The 18,572-nt window shown below is 36.1% G+C and overlaps 1 protein-coding gene across 3 annotated transcripts in view; it reads right to left on the bottom strand.

Annotated features, from left to right (window-relative positions):
• The window catches only part of NELL2 (neural EGFL like 2), a 298,065-nt gene extending 279,829 nt beyond the window's left edge, over positions 1 to 18,236 (bottom strand). Inside the window, exons 1-4 of one of the 3 annotated variants that reach the window (XM_011368180.1) lie at positions 18,062 to 18,083; positions 17,580 to 17,665; positions 17,279 to 17,411; positions 16,992 to 17,120 (exon numbers count right to left, since the gene is read on the bottom strand). In XM_011368180.1, the coding sequence (XP_011366482.1) occupies positions 16,992 to 17,120; positions 17,279 to 17,324 (175 nt within the window). In that variant the 5' untranslated portion in view covers positions 17,325 to 17,411; positions 17,580 to 17,665; positions 18,062 to 18,083. Of the gene's footprint in view, positions 1 to 16,991; positions 17,121 to 17,278; positions 17,434 to 17,579; positions 17,666 to 18,061 lie in introns of those variants that run through there. The other 2 variants (XM_011368178.1, XM_011368179.1) reach the window with 2 other exon arrangements.
• Positions 18,237 to 18,572: the final 336 nt, after the last annotated feature.

Raw genomic sequence — 18,572 nt, forward strand, 5'->3', positions numbered from 1 at the left:
GTACATATTTATATAATCATGAATGAAATTAGGCTAGAATGCTATTGATCGAGTCCTTCCTCAATAGTTCTTTTTTTGTTCAAAGAATCACCAAGAGAACCCTAAACACTTATTGTTTATAATAGAAATACCTGAATCCATCTGGTTAGCACACTACTGTCCTGGAAATGGTAAACAATATTTGATTGGCAAACAATATCTGATTCGGTTAGTCTTCCAATCTTGCCCACTCACCTACCACCATATAAAACAAGAGGAGTAAAGAATTTACATTCATAAATAAATATTAATGGCAAACTTCAGGAAGAACTTGGTAAGAATTTTGGGAAAGTTATTTCTATGCATTTTCTTTCAGAATAAAAATGAAACATTAAAAGGACTAAAACTTCAGACAAGTCAAAATACTCTTTGCTTATGATTGCACATCCATACAAGATATGGATGTATAAAAGATAACCAGCCACTATTAGTACATAGTAATACTAAACAGAATAATATAAATGAAGTATTACCTTGTTTCAATCTTTTTTAGCATCTTGCTTATGACTTTGCTGTCATTTTCACTTTTTACCAGTAATTTGTTTATTTACAGCTAGAGCTATAGATAGATTTAAACTATAGCTTTAAAGATGAGAGTGCTTTCAAAATCAAAATGCAAAAAGGCTTAATGGGTCTATCTGGAGGAGGGGATAGTGGCTGAATAACATTTATTATAAACCTATAGAGGGATGATGCACCATGTGCAAAATGGCCTATTTCAGTTTCAAATATTGGCAGCAATCTGCACCAGCAAGACCCACTTCCAGAGCCAGCCGTACCCAGGTCTTTTCATGCATCACATTCTGACAGCTGAATCTGTTTCATGGCATCTTATGCCATATCTTGTTCTTCCTCAATATCTACAATGCCACAAGGACAGATTTTGCCCTTGAAAAACATTCATCTTTTGTTTGTAAGTACATTCCATTCTATTTTCTCTAATTAAAAAGAAGCCTCTCTGAAGCCAGAACTTAGAACATTTGTTTTATACTTCCTATTGTCTTTGCTCATATTTTTACAGATTTGTTTTACAATGAGTCCTCTCTATTTAATTTATATAAATATAAATGCATTCACTCTCTAACAGTCATCAATATCAACAGAGCCTTTGATTTACTTTTTTTCTTTGAATGGAGAGCTTTTTACCTGAAATTCTTCATCTCAATTTAATGATTTGGAAATTTCCTTACACACTGTTGAAAAAATATTTAACAAGTTATACTTTCCTTATCTACTTCTTCTATTAAGATAGTGCAGAAAGAAAATGAATTCTCCAATATCTCCCAGTAGTACATATTTGTCACATATTTGTCACATGCTTTAGACTTCAGAAAGTCTAAAGTGAAGTAGTTCCGTATTTGCACCTCTATTCTGTGTTCTTCCCGTGAGAGAAAAGCTTTGTCACATACAGATGACTACAGTTTAAACATTCCCTCTAGTTTCTTCATGAGGCAGCTATGACAGTGTTTACTTAAAAACCCACCTTTCCTTATCCACTGCCTGTGCAATTAACATCAATTCCGGAAAGTCTGAGAAACAAGACTGAGCGTGCAAGTTTCCACAGCCTAACTGGCTTTTTTCCCAACTTCGTCCTCTGATTTTATTAATTTGGCAACCAAAATAACAAAAAGTAATCATCCATTAAATAGGTGGGTTCTCCCCACTCGACAGTTTCCTGCCTGGCCAATGATTCACAGAGTGAACACTCATTTTTTTCCATTAGTCTCTGAAACATGTTCTAATTTGGAAGTATGTTATCAAAGTACAATTTAAATTACACTATTTTCACTGGAAATGCAACCCATTTATTAAAAATTGAACCCACAGCAGCAAAGGGATGAAAATGTACTATGAGATGCTTTGTTGTAGAGAGGCATCTATGATAAGGATAATGAAATTTTTGTAGCGACTTTTTAAAAATTGACCTCTGCATCAGAGTCCTAGTATCTTCAAGGTGAATAATGGCAATAAATACACATCCATTCTGTGTTCTTTTCTCTCCATTTATAGGCCTCATTTCTTGCAAATTCCGTACTGCAACTTCATACTCCAATTCAAGTTCTTCTATTCAATTCATTTCAACTTCAAATAATTCTTAATTTTAACCCATAACATGATAATCTTATAAAAAAAAGTATAACTTAAAACAACATCCTATCTCTTCAGGATTATTTTTTATCATAGAAATTAGTAATAAACTTCAGGAAGAATTTGGTAAGGAATATGGTAAAGGCAAACCAGAATTGAGTTAGAAATATTAAAAGTCCAATTAAAATGGGTTCCAAATTCTGACCCTTGAATTTTAAGTTAAAGGAATTTGAATTAAGTTAAAGAAATTTACCAATTTCCATGAGTTTTCTTTCTGAATAATAAAACATTAAGTGAACTAAAATCCTAGACAAGACCAAGTTTGGATTCTGTGGACTCAAATACGGATTCAAAAGTCCCTCCTTTGAGACATTTTAAAACATTTCTCCCTTTTATTTGGAGTATGATGCTTCTCCTGTAGTGAAAAATCCCTCTGTTTTCATTTGAAAAGGAAAAAACATAAAGCCTAGAGTCACAGAGGTTTTCTAAGGTGCTGGAATTAAATTATCTATTAAGTATCCTATATAAATTCACTCTGATCATCAGGGGATAGAAAGTATTAACAAAAGCAATAACACTAACAATTACATATCAACAAAACTTTTGAAAATCAGTCTCAGAAGACTATATGAATGATAATATAAAATAAGCTGCTTCTCTAGAGTACTCATACACTTTAAATAAATCTATATTTATAGCATACAGTTGACCCTTGAACAAGATAGGTTTGAACTACATAGGTCCATTTACACACAGATTTTTTTCTCAATAAATATACAGTTATGAGGTTTTCAGATCCTAGGTTAGGACTCCATGGATGTGGAGGGCCAACTGTGTGCATTGCCCTACACCATTTTAGATAAGGGACTCAAGAGTCCCTAAATTTTGGTACTCACCAGAGTCTTGGAAACAACACTCTGTAAATACCAAGGGAAAAGGGAAGACCGAAGTTTTGGGGGAATCAAAAGTAAACACACATTTTCAACAGCATAGTGTCAGGGCTTCTAAACCCCTGTGTTGTTCAAGGATCAACTGTAATTATCAATTTGATAAAATGTAGTAAGAATACATCAAAGGGTATCAGTGAACAGCAAACATGTTCTCCTCCAACAAAGTCAACAGGCTCTCAGGAAACATCCAGATTCCACATTCAGTTACCAGGAGCACTACATTTCATTGGTAGAATAGAGCAACCATTTTTATAAGCCATTTTTATTTTCTTTTTAATAATCTGTCAGTCTCCAAGAAGAAGTCTGCTCAGTTACAAGTATATGTCAACAAGAACAATTCATAGTTAGGGTGTTTGGCTACCAATTACTGCTGGAAATTTAAATAAACTCTAAAAATATAGGTTATGTTCCACTCTGAAATACTTGATCTGTTTGGCACTTTTTCTGGGACATTTAATGGTCCATCACTACAATGTGTGAGACTATAAGAACATAGAATTAAACATAGTGCTCGCCTAGGGGATTCTCCACTTAAATAGACAAGAAAAATAGATTAAACACTGAAACAGCAGTGTACAGAAGAAATAAAGTAGATCACTACCATTAAGAATAAGTATTTATAAAACAGATACACAATGCATAGCACAGTAGTAAATGATAGGATATTTCTCAATAGCAAACTTCAGAATGCTAAAACAATCCAAGATGCATTTTTTTAAAAAAAACTGTTTTGAAGGTAATTAAGGAATGTCAGATAAAAAGAAAAAAATTTTTCTTTTTATTATAACCTCTGATATCTAGAGCATAGATATCAGAGGTTATAATAAAAAGAAATTTTTTTCTTTTAATAATAGATATCAGAGGTTATAATAAAAAGAAAAATTAATTAAAAGAAAAAATAATAATTTACAGTTGGAACTAAAGTGACCTCAGAAATCATTAAATCTAATCCCCACCTCCACCCCATTGAAGTATTTTCCCTGAAATACAGTCATTTAATATCTATTTGACTATTATTAGAAGCATGTTTATTGAATGAATCGATGGATGGATGGATGGATGGATGGATGGATGGATGGATGGATGGATGGATGGATGGACTGACACAGTATAGATATTCTTTAAAGTAAGCCACTTAATTTTTAGAAACTTTATTTATTAAAAATGTTTTTCTTACACTGACTCAAAATTTGCCTCTTCCTAATTTCCTTTATAAATCCTGTTTTGCCCTCTATAACAGTGCTACCCAGTAGAAGTATGAAAGCCACAAATGTGAGTCACATAAGTAATTCAAAGTTTCTACTAGCCACATTTAAAAAGTAAAAGAAAAAGGTGATTTGAATTTTAATAGTATATGTATTTGACTAAATATATCCAAAATATTATTTCAGCATATAATCAACAAAAATATTGAGATTTTTACATTCTGTTTATACTGTTTTCAAAACTCCATATATATTTTTATACTTACAGCGCATCTCAATTTGTACTATGCATATTTCAAGTATGTAGTAGCCACACATTGCTAGTAGCTACTATTTTAAACAGCTGACTTCTAGAAAACAATTCACAAACTTAGTCGAACATCAAAATTGCAGGAAACTTTTTCAAAATATAGATTCCTAGAATTCACCCTCAGAGATTCCGATTTACTTAGTTTAAGAGGGGCAGGGAGACTTTTTAATAAGGTAGTCAATAAATCACTGATCAGCAGGCTGACATTTGGGAAACGCTACTCTAGAACACCGCAAAGTAAGTCTAAGTTCTCCTTTACATGACTGCCCTTTAATATCTTAAAAAAAAAAAAAAAAAGGTCGCATCTCCACTGTCTTTCTCAGGCTAAAAATTCCAAGCTCCATTAACCATGCCTTATCTAACATGGTTTCCAAAACTTTCAACTCCCTGGTTGCTGTCTACCCAAGCTTCTTTGGTTTATTTGCAATAGCAGAGAAGTACCACAGTATAAGTAATACAAGTTAATCCTTATTTGCCCTTGAAATGTTTCTCAGTACTTACATATGAGTTTCATTAGCTCTGCTAAATGGTGAAATTCATAACACTTCAAACTAAAATTTTAAATTCTCATTGTTGAGAAGCATTCAGGATGTCTGGTTTTTCAATGTGCTATTTCCTCTGTGGCATATTTTATCTTGGGATGAAGAAGAGCCCTCTTCGAATAATTCAAAGCACTAAGTTAAACAGAACTACCTTTTTCCCCACACTTCTGAATGCTCTTACCTTATGACTAGAGAAGAAAGTAGGTGTTTTGATTTAGAAGAAGAGCTCTTCTCCCTTTTTTAAATTTACACAGATATAAATCGTTAATAATATCACCAAAATAAAACCAGATTTGCCATGAATAAATGAACTCAATTCAGTGCCATAGACATTCACCCGCTGATGGTTTATTGAGCACATTATGTGTACCACCATGATAGGAGGCTACAAGAAGGAACAAGGCAGAGCCCAAAACCATGAGGAAGTCACAAACTAGCAGCAAGACTAGTATATTCATTTGACAAATATTCATGGAGTTCTTACTATCTGCTAGACACTTGGGTTACATATCAGTGAATTAAACATTCAAAAATCCCTGCCGTTTATGGAGCGTACTTTCTAGCAGGGGAGACAAATAATAAACAATTCAAATAATAAAAAAGTGAATTATAGAGCATGTTAGGTGATAAATGTTATAGAAACTAACAGATCAAAATAAAGGGTATCAAGAATACTTGTGAAGTGGAAGATAAGTTGAAATTTTGCTCAGTGATCAGAGTAGGCCTCATTAAAATACTGATATTTGAGAAAACTTTTAAAGGAAGGAGGAAAACATGCAGATATCTGGGTGCGGAGCATTCCAAGAAGAGTAAAGAGTCAGTGCAAAGGCCCTGAGTAAGGAAAGTATCTGATCTGTTTGAGGAATAGCAAAGAGGCCAGTGGACTTAAAGCAAAATAAACATGAGAGAGAAGGGAAGATCAGACCAGAAAAGTAATGGGATGGGCTTGGGAGTGTTCACATAGGCCTTTGTAAGTCATGATAACTTTTGAGTGAAATGGGGAACCACTGAAAGTTTGGGACAAAGCAGTAACTCAAAATATTATATTTTAAAAGGATTCTGGCAACTATGTTGAAAATAGACTGCAGGAAAGCAAGAATGTAAGCAAGAAGACCACTTAGGAGGCTATTTCAGTAATCCAGATGAAAGATGGTGATGGCTTAGACCAGAGAAGTAACAGAAAGAAAAAGAAAAGTGGTAGAGTTTTTATATTTAAAAAAATAGGTATAATACATTAAGATGGTTGTTTTATAATAGAAGATGCTAAGAGAGTACAGAGAAAGGAACAAAAATTCCACCAAAAGAAAGATTTTTAGTCAAAGTGACAGCTTAGTCGAGTCCTGAATGACATGTAAAATATCATCAGAAAAAAAGAACCAGAAAGAACAACCCAGAGGAGGGAACTGGCACAGAGTTGTTGGTGATCAGGAGAGATACAGGGCATGATCCTGCCTCTAGGGAACTTACAGTCTCAATAGGAAGACAAGCCAGTAAATCACTTAAAGATCAGAGTCCCGGGTACCACTGGAATCAAAATTGGCAGAGGGACATTGGACTACAGAAATAAACAATAATGCCATCAAGATATTCAAGATGAGAAGCCAAAAATGTAACAGCTCAACTCACAAAAGGTCCACAGGACCAGTCCAACAGTTCTATCAACATTACACTGGCCCCTAAACCACCATTAAAGGTTCCCCAATATCTTATCTTCCACCACCAGCTCTCACCAACAGACCAAATTGGAACCTTGGCAAGGAATTCCAAGATTATCCAGATAGAGCCAGGCAAAACAACTGTGTTGTTTGTTTCTCAGAACTTCTAAAACTTCTTTCCATAACATATACTGAAAACGTAAGCTAAATGTTTAACATGATGGAAAAGTAATGTGTTGGGGTGACTACAGAGGAGCTATACACTGAATTTCTTGTGTTCATTTTCTCTGTGCTCCCCACTATACACACACTTCTGAAACAGTGCTAACACAAGAGCAGATAACACTCCTTCCTCTGAATTTGCCATTCATGCTCATCCCTCTTTACCCAAATCCACATATCTCCAGTAAAGCCAAAGTAGTAAAAGTAGAATAAAAGATGCTTCAGGGCCAGTTTCTCCCCTATTCCAATACTTTTGCCTGTCCTCTTGTCATCACACAAAAGTTCCCTTAACTTAGCCTCTCCACAAAATCCAGCATTTCTATCTGGAAGCCTCTAAAAAAATCCAAGGCAGCATGACCTAGTGCTAAGAGAATTCCAAAATAAAAACAATTATTTAACATGTATTAAATGTTTAGTAATGTTGGAGAGGTTGTGGGGGAAAAGGAACCCTCTACATTGCTGGTGGGAATGTAAAATGATACAGCTACTATGGAAAACAGTGTGGAAGTTCTTCGCAAAACTAAAAATAGAATTATCATGTGACCTAGCAATCCCTCTTCTGAATATTTACCCAAAAAACTTGAAAATATTTATCCACAAAGACATATGCACTCCAATGTTCATAGCAGCTTTATTTACGGTAGCCAGGACATGGAAACAACCGAAGTGTCCTACAACAGACTGAATAAAGAAGATGCGGTACATATATACAATGGAATATTATTCAGCCATAAGAAAAGATGAAATACTGCCATGTGCAACAACATGGATGGATCTTAATCATGCTAAGCAAAATAAGTCAGACAGAAAAAGTTGAGAACCATACGATTTCACTCATGTGGGATATAAAACTAAAAGCAACAAACAAACATGACAAACAAACAGAGACTCATGGACACGAACAGCACGAACAGTGGGTTAGTGGTTATCAGAGGCAAGGGGAAAAGGAGGAAAGTAGATAGGGGTAAAAGGGGTCAAATATTTGGTGATGGAAGGAAATTTAACTTTGGGTGGTGAATACATAATGCAATATACATATGGCATACTGTTGAATGGTACACTTGAAATTTATTTGATTTTATAAATCAATGTCAACCCAACAATTTTAATTTAAAAAACGTTTAGTAAATATTAGGCACAGTTTTATTCATGTAATCTACACATCAGCCCTAAGGAGTAGTACTGTTATTATCTCAGCTGAAGCAGTGATAAATAACAAGATCAAATTCACACAACTAGTGAACAAAGGATGAAGATTTGAACCTAATATGTCTCTTTATGAAGCCCATTCTCCTAACTACTACTGCACATCAGTGTGAACTTAGAATTACCTCCATCATTTTTTTCTCTTTGTCTAGAGCAGTAGAGTATGACCTTTCAGGGCAGTGATTTGCTATCCTCTTCTAAATCTTCTCTTTGTAAGGAGAGACGCAGAGTTGCCAGGGTTCCCATACCTTCTCCAGAATGAAGACTCAGCAGATGTGTCATAAACTCAGAGACTATTTTCCACATACCCAGTTCCTGGCAGCTGGCCAAATAGGAAAGGGAAGAGTCATACTCAACTTTTTCCCCCCATCAGCTCTACCTCTAATTCTTTTTAATTGCAGTGGTCAATATCTAAATTTCAACAATTATGAGTTTATAACTAAAGCAAAAGTCACCATAAAAAATCCACTAATAAATTTTGTTTATAAAATGAGTTTCCACAGAGACTAGCATCTATTTCTTCAATTTCAATTCTAAACTGAAACCTACCAAAAGATGAACATTTTCATGAAGTCAATAAAAACAAGGTGTGAGAATTTCTCAAATGACACACAGACACTAACTTATGAAGATCTGACATAGATAAATTTTTTAAATGAAAAATAAAATTTTGAAATATTTCAAAACAGAAACATTTCACATTGAAGTATTAAGAGTTCTCAGATATTTTTGCAGAAGCAAACAAACAAAACAAATAAAAATATCCAAAACTTGATTTTATTCTATTTATTCTTACAATTAGCTCATCATTAAATGATTACCTTGATTTTTTCATATATAGACTAGGATATATAATTTTCATAGTTTCTAGCTTTACTTTTTTAACTTTTTACAATTAAATTTTGGTTCCTGTTTTACCTCCTATAATAATTTCTGTAGACATTTTCCTTCCTCCACTATATTGTGTGTCCCATTCTTATACATAAAAGTAGTGCAATAAATATTTGATAAATTGTATTGAAATAAAATCAATAGAAGATATCACATCATAATGCTTTAATGTCTAATACTTAAGTTTTCAGTTAGCAGTATTAAATTATGGACAAATAATAACAAGAATGGGAAAGAAGATAGGTGTCTGCAAGAATGGGGTCTGGGGCCAGGATGAGAAGAACGAACTGGGGAGAGGGAGCAGGGAATAAAGCCAAAGAAAGGCAGAGGCCCTTCACTTTAGCTGTTAACCAGGATGCACCTCAGCCATGACATTCAAGTCATCCGTTTGCCAGAGACCATCAAGATTGCTCCAGCTCCTCCCAAATCAAACCTACTTGGTATCCCACAGAGATCCCTGTCACTTGTGATAGGAGTCTTCTAGTTATGCTTGCCAGTTTATAATTATGACTACCACATTCACTGGGTGCCAAAGAGAAGACTAAGTGCTATCTATTCTACTTCCAAAATTTCATGCCTTCTAATTCTTTCCCTTCTACCTCTTCACAACAAATGAATGTTACTATTTAACATATATATATATATGTATATGTATACATATATATATATTACTTTCCTATTATTGTTATAAAAAATCACCATAAACTTAATGACTACATCAACACAAACTTATTATTATCTCAGTACTGGAGGTCAGAAGTCCAAAATGAATCTTACTGGACTAAAATCAAGGTGAAGGCAAGGTTGTATTCCTCTTGGAGGCTCTAGTGGAAATTTTGTTTTCTCACTTTTTATAGCTTCTAAGAAGTTGCCCACACTCCTTGGCTCATGACCACCTTCCAATGTCAAAGTCAGCAATGACCAATCAAGTCTTTCTCACATTGCATCACACTAACACTGACTCTTCTACCTCCCTCCTCCATGTTTAAAAGACCCTATGATTACATGGGCCCACCCAGATAATCAAGGATAGTCTCCATATTTTAAAATTGACTAATTAACAACTTTAATTTCTTCTGCAATCTTAATCCCCCTTTGTCAAGTGTATATTTACAGGATTTAGTATGTGGAATTAGAGGACCATCATTCAGCCTATTACAATCTCTCCCTACCCCCAAAGATTCACGTCTCTCCCACATGTAAAATATATTCACTCTAGTTTAAATCTGGTCTAAATTCTTATCAAGCTCAAAAGTCCCAAATTTCATCATCTAAATTAGGTATAATTTTATCATCTAAATTAGGTATAATTCATCCTGAAAAATAATTCTCTTCATCTGTAAACCTGTGAAATTCAAGAAACAAGTTATCTGCTCCCAAAATACAATGGTAGGATAGACACAGGATAAGCTATCAGCATTGCCATTCAAAAAAGGAGAAAACGATCGTTAAAAAAATTAAACACCAGACCCATGCGATTGTGAAATCCAGTCAAGAAAACTGCATTTGGTTTTAAGGTTTGGAAATAATCCTCTGTGATTCTTGGCTCCACTCTCTGGGCTCTTAGCTCTGCCTTCTTGGTCCTCAGTTCTGCCCTCCAAGTCAACCTTATTTTTTCACTACAGGTGGCACATGTTTGCAGCTGAGTAGTTTAATCAGTCTGTTTCTTGCTTGTAGAATTTGGGGGATCTAACAACCTTCTTTCACTGTATCCTCTCACCCTTTCAGGATAAGTGAGGAGTGTTTTTGTTGGTACAATATTCTCAAGAACCTTGGGAGTCTCTCATATGTCATCGAGATTTACTTCATTAGACAAGAGGCTCCTCCACAAATAATTCCTAGATAAATCCATCTCTGTTACGGGCTTCTGCAAGCCACATGTTCAATTTCTCCAAAGAGCTCTATGTGACTAAATACTCTGAGCTTAAGGTTTTCCGGCCACACCATTGGCTTTCTCTCCAGAGAAGACTTTCTTGACAGTGAATCTACTAGTTTTATCATCTTTTTCAATCTAGGTAAGCTGAGAATTTCTCAAATATCAATTCTGGTTCTCTTTTTCTTAACAGTTATTCCCTCAATCTCTCTCTTCTCTCTCATTTTACTATAAGCATCAAGAAAAAGCCAGTCTGTACCTTCAAAACTTTGCATATAAATCACCTCAGTTAAATATCTAAGTTCATTATTTATAAATTTTGCTTTCCACATAACTGCAAGACATAATTCAACTAAGTTTTCTGCCACTATATAACAAGGATCCCCTTTTCTGCAGGTTCAAGGCAATCTAGGCTTTTTCTATCATGCTCCTCAAAATTCTCCTAGCCTATGTCCACTACCCGATTCCAAAGCCACTTCCACATTTTTAGGTATTTCTTACAGCAGCCTCCTACTTCCATGTATCAAAATCTGTAGTTGTTTCCTATTGCGGCTATAACAAATCACAACAAACTTAATGACTTAAGTCAACGCAAATTTATTATCTCATAGCTCTGGAGGTCAAAAATCCAAAGTGAATCTCACTGGGCTAAAATCAAGGTGTCAGCAATGTTGTGCTCCTTCTGCATACTCTAAGGGAAATGCATTTCCTTGCCTTTTCCTTGCATTTCCTTCTTGAGACAGCCCACATTCTTTAGCTTGTGGCCCACTTTTATCTTCAAGGCCAGCAGTGGCAGGTCTAGTCATTGTCTCATTGCATCACTCTGACACTAACTCTTCCACCTCCCTCTTCCAGATTTAAAGGATCTTTGTGATTACATGGGGCTTACTCAGATAATCCTGGATAATTTGCTTATGTTAAGATCAGCTGATTAGCAGCCTTCATTCTATGTGCAACCTTAATTCTTCCTGATATATAATATAACAAATTCTCAGGTTCTCAGGATTAGGACATAAACATTTTGAAGGACTCCTATTCTGCCAACCACAGTATACCTTTGTATAATAATAAATTTTCAATTCTTCTATATTGATATGATCTACCATGTAACCTGGTCCCTGCTATATTTGCTTCATTTCATATCGCAACTTTTATGTTTCCACTAGTCTGTATTTCTACCATTTTCTCAAATGCACCATGCTCATTCCAAGCTCAGGATCCCTGCTGATAGTATTTCCTTTACCTGTGTTACTCTTCCTCTTCTCTTCTCCAGACTACCCTTTTATTAATTAGTTTCAAGTACACAGTACATTGGTTAGACATTTATATAGTTTATAAAACAATTCTCCTAATTGCTCCTTTTCTCCTTTTGTTTTCGACCTAGCCAATATATGAATGCTAACTGTATTCCCTATGCTGTGCTTCCCATTCCCCTGACCACCTATCAAATACTAATTTGTACTTCTTTAACCCTTCGCCCCATTTCCCCATCCCCTCAACTTTCTCGTCCCTCTCTCTACCACCAAATTGTCCTCTATATTTGTGAGTCTGTTTTTGATTAATTTGTTATTTTTGTTCCTAAGATTCCACATATAAGTGAAATCATATAGTATTTATCTTTCTCTGTCTGACTTATTTCACTTAGCATAATAACCTCTAGGTCCATCCATGTTGTTGCAAATGGTAGGATTTCATTTTTTTAATGGCTGAATAATATCCCATTGTATATATGAACCATAACTTCTTTACCCAATTGTCTACTGATGGGCATTTAGGTTGCTTCTATATCTTGACTATTATAAATTGTGCTGCCATGAATATTGGAGTGTATAGATCTTTACGAATTATTGTTTTGGTTTTCTTTGGATAAATACCCAGAAGTATTATTTATCCTTCAGCTATCAGCTTAAATGACCCTTCTTCAAAGACAGTTTTCTGGATCCTGTGACTCCCTAAACGAGAATATAGATCCCCATGACAACCTTAGTTTTTCTTCATATCATTTATCTTAATGGTGATTAAATTATCTGTGTAATTGTTTAATGACTATATTTAAGGCACTACGAAAGTAAAGTTCTAATTTCTTCATTTGTTATATGCCTAACACCTAGCAGAATATCAACTGCACAACAGAATTTGAGTGATTGAACATGTCTCCTTTAATCCTCATAACAACATTAATTTTATAATTGAGGGCACTGAAGCTCTGAGAAATTAAGTAACTTCACCATAGTAGAACAGCTAATGAGATTCCACTTGGGTCTATATGGTTTCTAAGTCCATCTCTTAGTCTTTGTGTTGTTCTATTCTATTAGGGCATTGTCCCTAAGGCCAAAGATGTTCACTGACCATCACACTGAAGACAAATACTCATTGCCACCTCATTTTCCTTAATGCAGATACCTTTGCCTAATAAGTCAATGGCCCACCACCAAATACCCAATTTCACTCCTGTTTTCAACTAATGGCATAAGAGTAGACTTGTGAACATTTTTTTCTTTTGAAATCTTAGAGGTCTTTAAAAATAATTACTAAAATTATTTTCAAATTACCACCTCAGGAAAAAATATGCTTTGATTTTATCAACTTCCATTATGGGTATTAACGACATTATAAAATCTGTGCACACCTTAGAAAAAGTTTTATTAAACTAACAGATGAAACTATCTACTTTGGAAACCTGACCAGAAGAATTGTTAAAATCTAAGATGTAAAAAGCATGTTAATGTTGCTAGAAGGTCTTGGAACTGTGCTTCTGTATACTCTCACATTCTTGGTCTCACATGTACAGAGAAGAAAGAACATTTTTAGGATCATTATCTTGAAGAATATTTCTTAGACTCTAAAGAAGCTAGATAGAATTCTATTTATAATTGCACTAATCCTTAAGATTGTAGAACTCTTTACAACCTTTCACAGTTCTTTTCATTGTCAGCACTCAGTCTTCTATTATGTTTTAAAAACATAAGTGTATTTTTGTGGCTATGAGTAAGATTGTAGCTAGAAATATTTAGATCTTCATATAGATTCCAAATTGTCACCTTGACACTTCTTTTTTCTTCTGAAAATTATTAGAATTTGTGCAGATTAAAAGCCACATTTACTAAAGGATAATCTAATTTAGCATCTTACTACTTCAATTTCCAAAGCAGCTATACATCAAATTTCAACAACACAATTTTAGTGACACTACAGTTGCTGTTATAATAAAAATCAGGTATGACTTTGAAATATATTTCCATTTGCTTTTATTATGCATATATAATAAAATATAATTAATAGATTCATATTTCACAATAATTTACAAAAAATATTTATAGTTTCAAAAAGTATTGAATTGCAAGCCTCTTAAAAACTGCTAAAGAGGAGAATGAAGAAAGCAAAAGAAGTAGTATATTAAATATGCAAAAAATCATTGGTAAGCTATATATTGAGATTATTTTAAAGCTGAGATGAAAGATTATATTACTGCAGAAATTTAATCATTCAAAATCTGTTCTACCTATTTAGAACACATCTGATAACACAAAGTAACCTATCTGATAGGTTCATATAAAATCTGAGAACATCTCACAGGTTTTGTAATTTGTCACTATTCATGTTATGACATTTTACACACTATGCCTAAAGATCTGCAACACCCGCAATTCACTCACTGTAAAGCAAATTCATAAAATCTTCAGAGCCTGAAAGCTTCATTGCTCTAAAATCCATGGAACCCCACCGAAGCAGTCGAAAGGAGTCAGAACTGACTTCTTAACAACAGTTTCCACATTGTAAAAGCAAAGAAAGACCTTTGCAAAGTAACTACAATGCAAGGCCAAAGGTCTACCTGTTGTCAATTTCAAAATTTAAATTTTAGAATGAACGAAGTCATTAGAACATAATATATCAGTAATATATGCCTACTGAGAACACAGCAGACAACAAATACCTGCTGATTGATTGGCTATATGAAATTAGGTTCATAATTTGGTAGGAAATGAAATTTTACATCTTCAAATCTCGTATATTATATTCATTAGGCATTTACTGTCTAAATATTGGGCTTGGTACCAACAAGGAAACAAAACAGCCAATTCATCAATGTGCACTAATATCTAGTTACCATGGAAAATTGAAAGAAAATATATTTCATGAGCTTCATGAGCCTCGTATTTGCAATATAGGGTAGCTTGAAGAACTGACAATTAAATAAAAATGAATACTAAACATTCCTTTAAAAAATTAACCATGAAAAGATATTGATCCCTTGTGACTATTTCCTAGAAATTGTCTGTCTAGCATCAGAACATACAATATACTGTCCTAAAGGTTTCTATTTGTGACAGCTCAGACACTCTTCAGAAGATGCTTATGAAGAACACTTGTATTCTTTAAAGGACCACTGGGAATTTTAAGGGCAATTAAACACCACTTGCTTATTAGGAGCTTTAAAGTCTGTAAAGCTTTCCAGTTATACAAATAGGCAGTCCTGAAATAACTTTCTTTCTAGTTCATGGGGATTGAAAATCATAGGAATAAAAAAACAAAAAAGAAGAAGAAGAAAAAGAAAGCAGAAGTTTAACCCTAATGACACTTCTACTTTATTCTGAATTTTGCTGGCAGTCTAGTCTATTTTCTTTACTAGGTTTGGTCATTATATTTAAAGAATTCAATATCCAAGCCCCTGCCCCCCTCTAAAAAAGACTTTTAAGTAAATATTATTATAAATATTTGTCTCAGTAAAAATATTTAGTGAGTTCACCATAATGAAAACAAAAAATTATTTTAATTTCTTATAATAGTAAACTTGTTTTAAATAAATGCAACACATGTCAATTTCCTCCTTCTCTAACCTAAGCTTTGGTGTTACTGTCCGTGGTGACACTTACTGGATATATCAGGCAACAACACCACTACAGAAACACTCAAGTTTTATTTTATGCCTATTTCTTGGTGGCAGATTTGCTGAACTGGTTTTATTTTGCATATGAAATTCTTTAGTAATTACGCGTTCACCTTCTTTTGAAGCCAAAACACCAAAATAACAAAAGAAAAATCTGGGTGGGGTGGGGAGCAGATGCTTTAGTCAGTGCACCGAATATGTCAAACCAAACTACATTTCTCTTTTGCCTTCATCTTTACTTCACCGTATGTGAAACTAGTCTTTCTGTATGTGTTTAGCTACCTTTTAGAAGCTCACATTACAGCATCTTTCTATAAAGCAAGCAATTTTCAAAAGCTTTAGTAAATCAAAGTTGAAGGCTTGATGCACTGAAATTTGCTTCTGACTACATAACACATTTAAATATAATTTAAAATGTAGATATATGTGCCAATGCTCACTGACTTTTAAAAAAAAGTTTTAAAATCCTAAGTATACAATGAATGGTGATACAGGCTTTTGAATTAACACTTATTTGAAATATTTACAAAATAATTGTTAAGAGAATATTATTCCCTTTCTCTTGTCATTGATGGAGAAGAAAGAAGCACGATCTTTCAGTGAGGAATCTTATCTTAAACATATTGTGTTTGTGATGTACAGTAGATAAAGCTATTGAGAGATATTAATTTTTCCAGAAAGCTACCCACATAAAGAAATTCTTCCCAACAGAGCAGCATTGTACCTCAAACTTTCAGACAGCATCGTCTTAACTAAGATTAAGCTATCCTATTTCCTACCTAAATCAATTTTACCCAAATGAGTCGTTGGTGTTATAATTTATTGTTCCCCGGACTCTAAAATCTACCATCTGCCATTGGAGTTTCTGTAAGGTAATTAAGGCACTATCCATTAGAACTGGCAAGAGTACAAAGTAAGAAGGAGGAGGAGGTGAGACGGGAGAGAAACCAAGTCACTTAAAAAGAGATGGAAGGTGTGTGTATTTCACACTGACCCCGCCACATCTCAGCTCAGATACTGTCATCCATGAGGCAACACAGAAGTTAGGAGGGTGGTGAGGCCAACTCCACCCGGGGTTATCTGAACTAAACCAGCACTGAGGACTCGGCACACTCTTCATACCTTGGAAGAGAAAGGCTTTGGTCCCATTATGCAGCCCGGGGACCTGGCGCACTCCGGTCGTGGACTCCTCAAGTTCTAACTCTGTTAAGAAGTCAATCTGTAGGGAGGGGTCCACACCAAGCCCCCAAACTGGTGGGAGTGGTGGGGAGAGAAGGAAAGAAAGAAAAAGCTACATCAAAATACACACCTCTTCCTCCAGGGCAGCAAAGAACCGCGTCTGCAAGACAATATTGGGAACAATATTGAGGATGAGAGGCGACTCCCTCCTCCACTGCTGAGAGCCTTACCTGAGATCAGCAGCCAAGCTTTAAATAGTGGAACACCCAGTCCCATTTCTGTGACCTACTTTAAACCCCTCTTGGTGCAAAGTTCCCCTACGGCCCTCTGACCCTGGACTAGGGGTGTGATCTGCCCTGGCGTCTCTAAGACAAGCACAGAAAAAATCCAAATCCTAACTAGCCCACTATGCAAGCTTCCCACTCCAGATCTACTTCGGGTGGAGAAAAAGCAAGGTGTCCCCGCCACCTCGGGTTTCCCCGAGGCGAGGGCCATCCCTTACCCACTGCCCCAAGCTCTGCGGCTACTCACCTGCCCGGAGACCGAAGATCAAACAGAATGTTCTCAGTAAGACCCGAGACTCCATGGTGTGGATCTGCTCAGTCCATCGTCTCCCTCTTTAAAAATAAAAATAAAAATTGAAGAGGTTCTTGGATTCAAGCGGGAAAACAGCGTTCGTCTGTCCGGCCGCTGCCTCGGATTTACTAATTAGTAGGACTAGTATGATTTGGTTGCCTAACAAAAAAAAGGGAGGACCCCCCAGGCACGTGAAGAACTTGGACCCTCCAATGTGCACAACATTCCCACACTCTGAGCCGAGGCAGCAGCTCGGGCTGGGAGGGGCGCCCAGAAGGAGGGGTCGGACTCGCCGGGAGGCTGCTCCTCTGGGAAATTAGCTCTGGAGCTGAATAAAAGCAGCCGAAGGCACGCACACCCCCCAAAGAAAGGAGGCGGCCGCAAGAAAGCCAGGGTTCGGGCGACCCCGAAACCGCGCGTCTTCCTGGTGCCCGAACCTGTTGTAAAGGCAGAGACAATGGAGAGAGAGCCTGGAGAACTGCCGATGAGAGACGGTTCCTCCGGAGAGGGAGGGGCGGGCCTGGGGAGGCGGGGAGAGAAAGAGAAAGGGGGAAACGCCGAGGGTGAGGCACAGCGCTGGTGTCCCTCTCCTGCTAGGGCTTCCTGGTTGGTCTCCAAGCCCCGTCTAGCGAGCCCTGGAGTAGCTGCAGCCTCCGCCCTCCTTCCTCCCACTCTTGCTGACCCAGGGAATGCCTACCACCTTTCGGGATGGAACGATCTAAATTCAAGTTGCTAAATTGATGGGCGGTCTTTGCTCTCACCCCTTGATTTTGGGTCCTTGTCTTGAAAAATAGAGGGAGAGAAAGGAACACCACACGCAGAAGGCAAGGCTAGAACGAGACACTCTCTGCTGCCCTTTAGGCAAAGGAGAGAAGCCGGTATACAATCGTGCACAGGGCTCCGGAGCAGCCCCAGGAACTGGGGAGGGGAGTACCTCACGGGGGCGTG

Source organism: Pteropus vampyrus, unplaced genomic scaffold, assembly GCF_000151845.1.
Source record: "Pteropus vampyrus isolate Shadow unplaced genomic scaffold, Pvam_2.0 Scaffold140, whole genome shotgun sequence".
Lineage (NCBI taxonomy): Eukaryota > Metazoa > Chordata > Mammalia > Chiroptera > Pteropodidae > Pteropus > Pteropus vampyrus.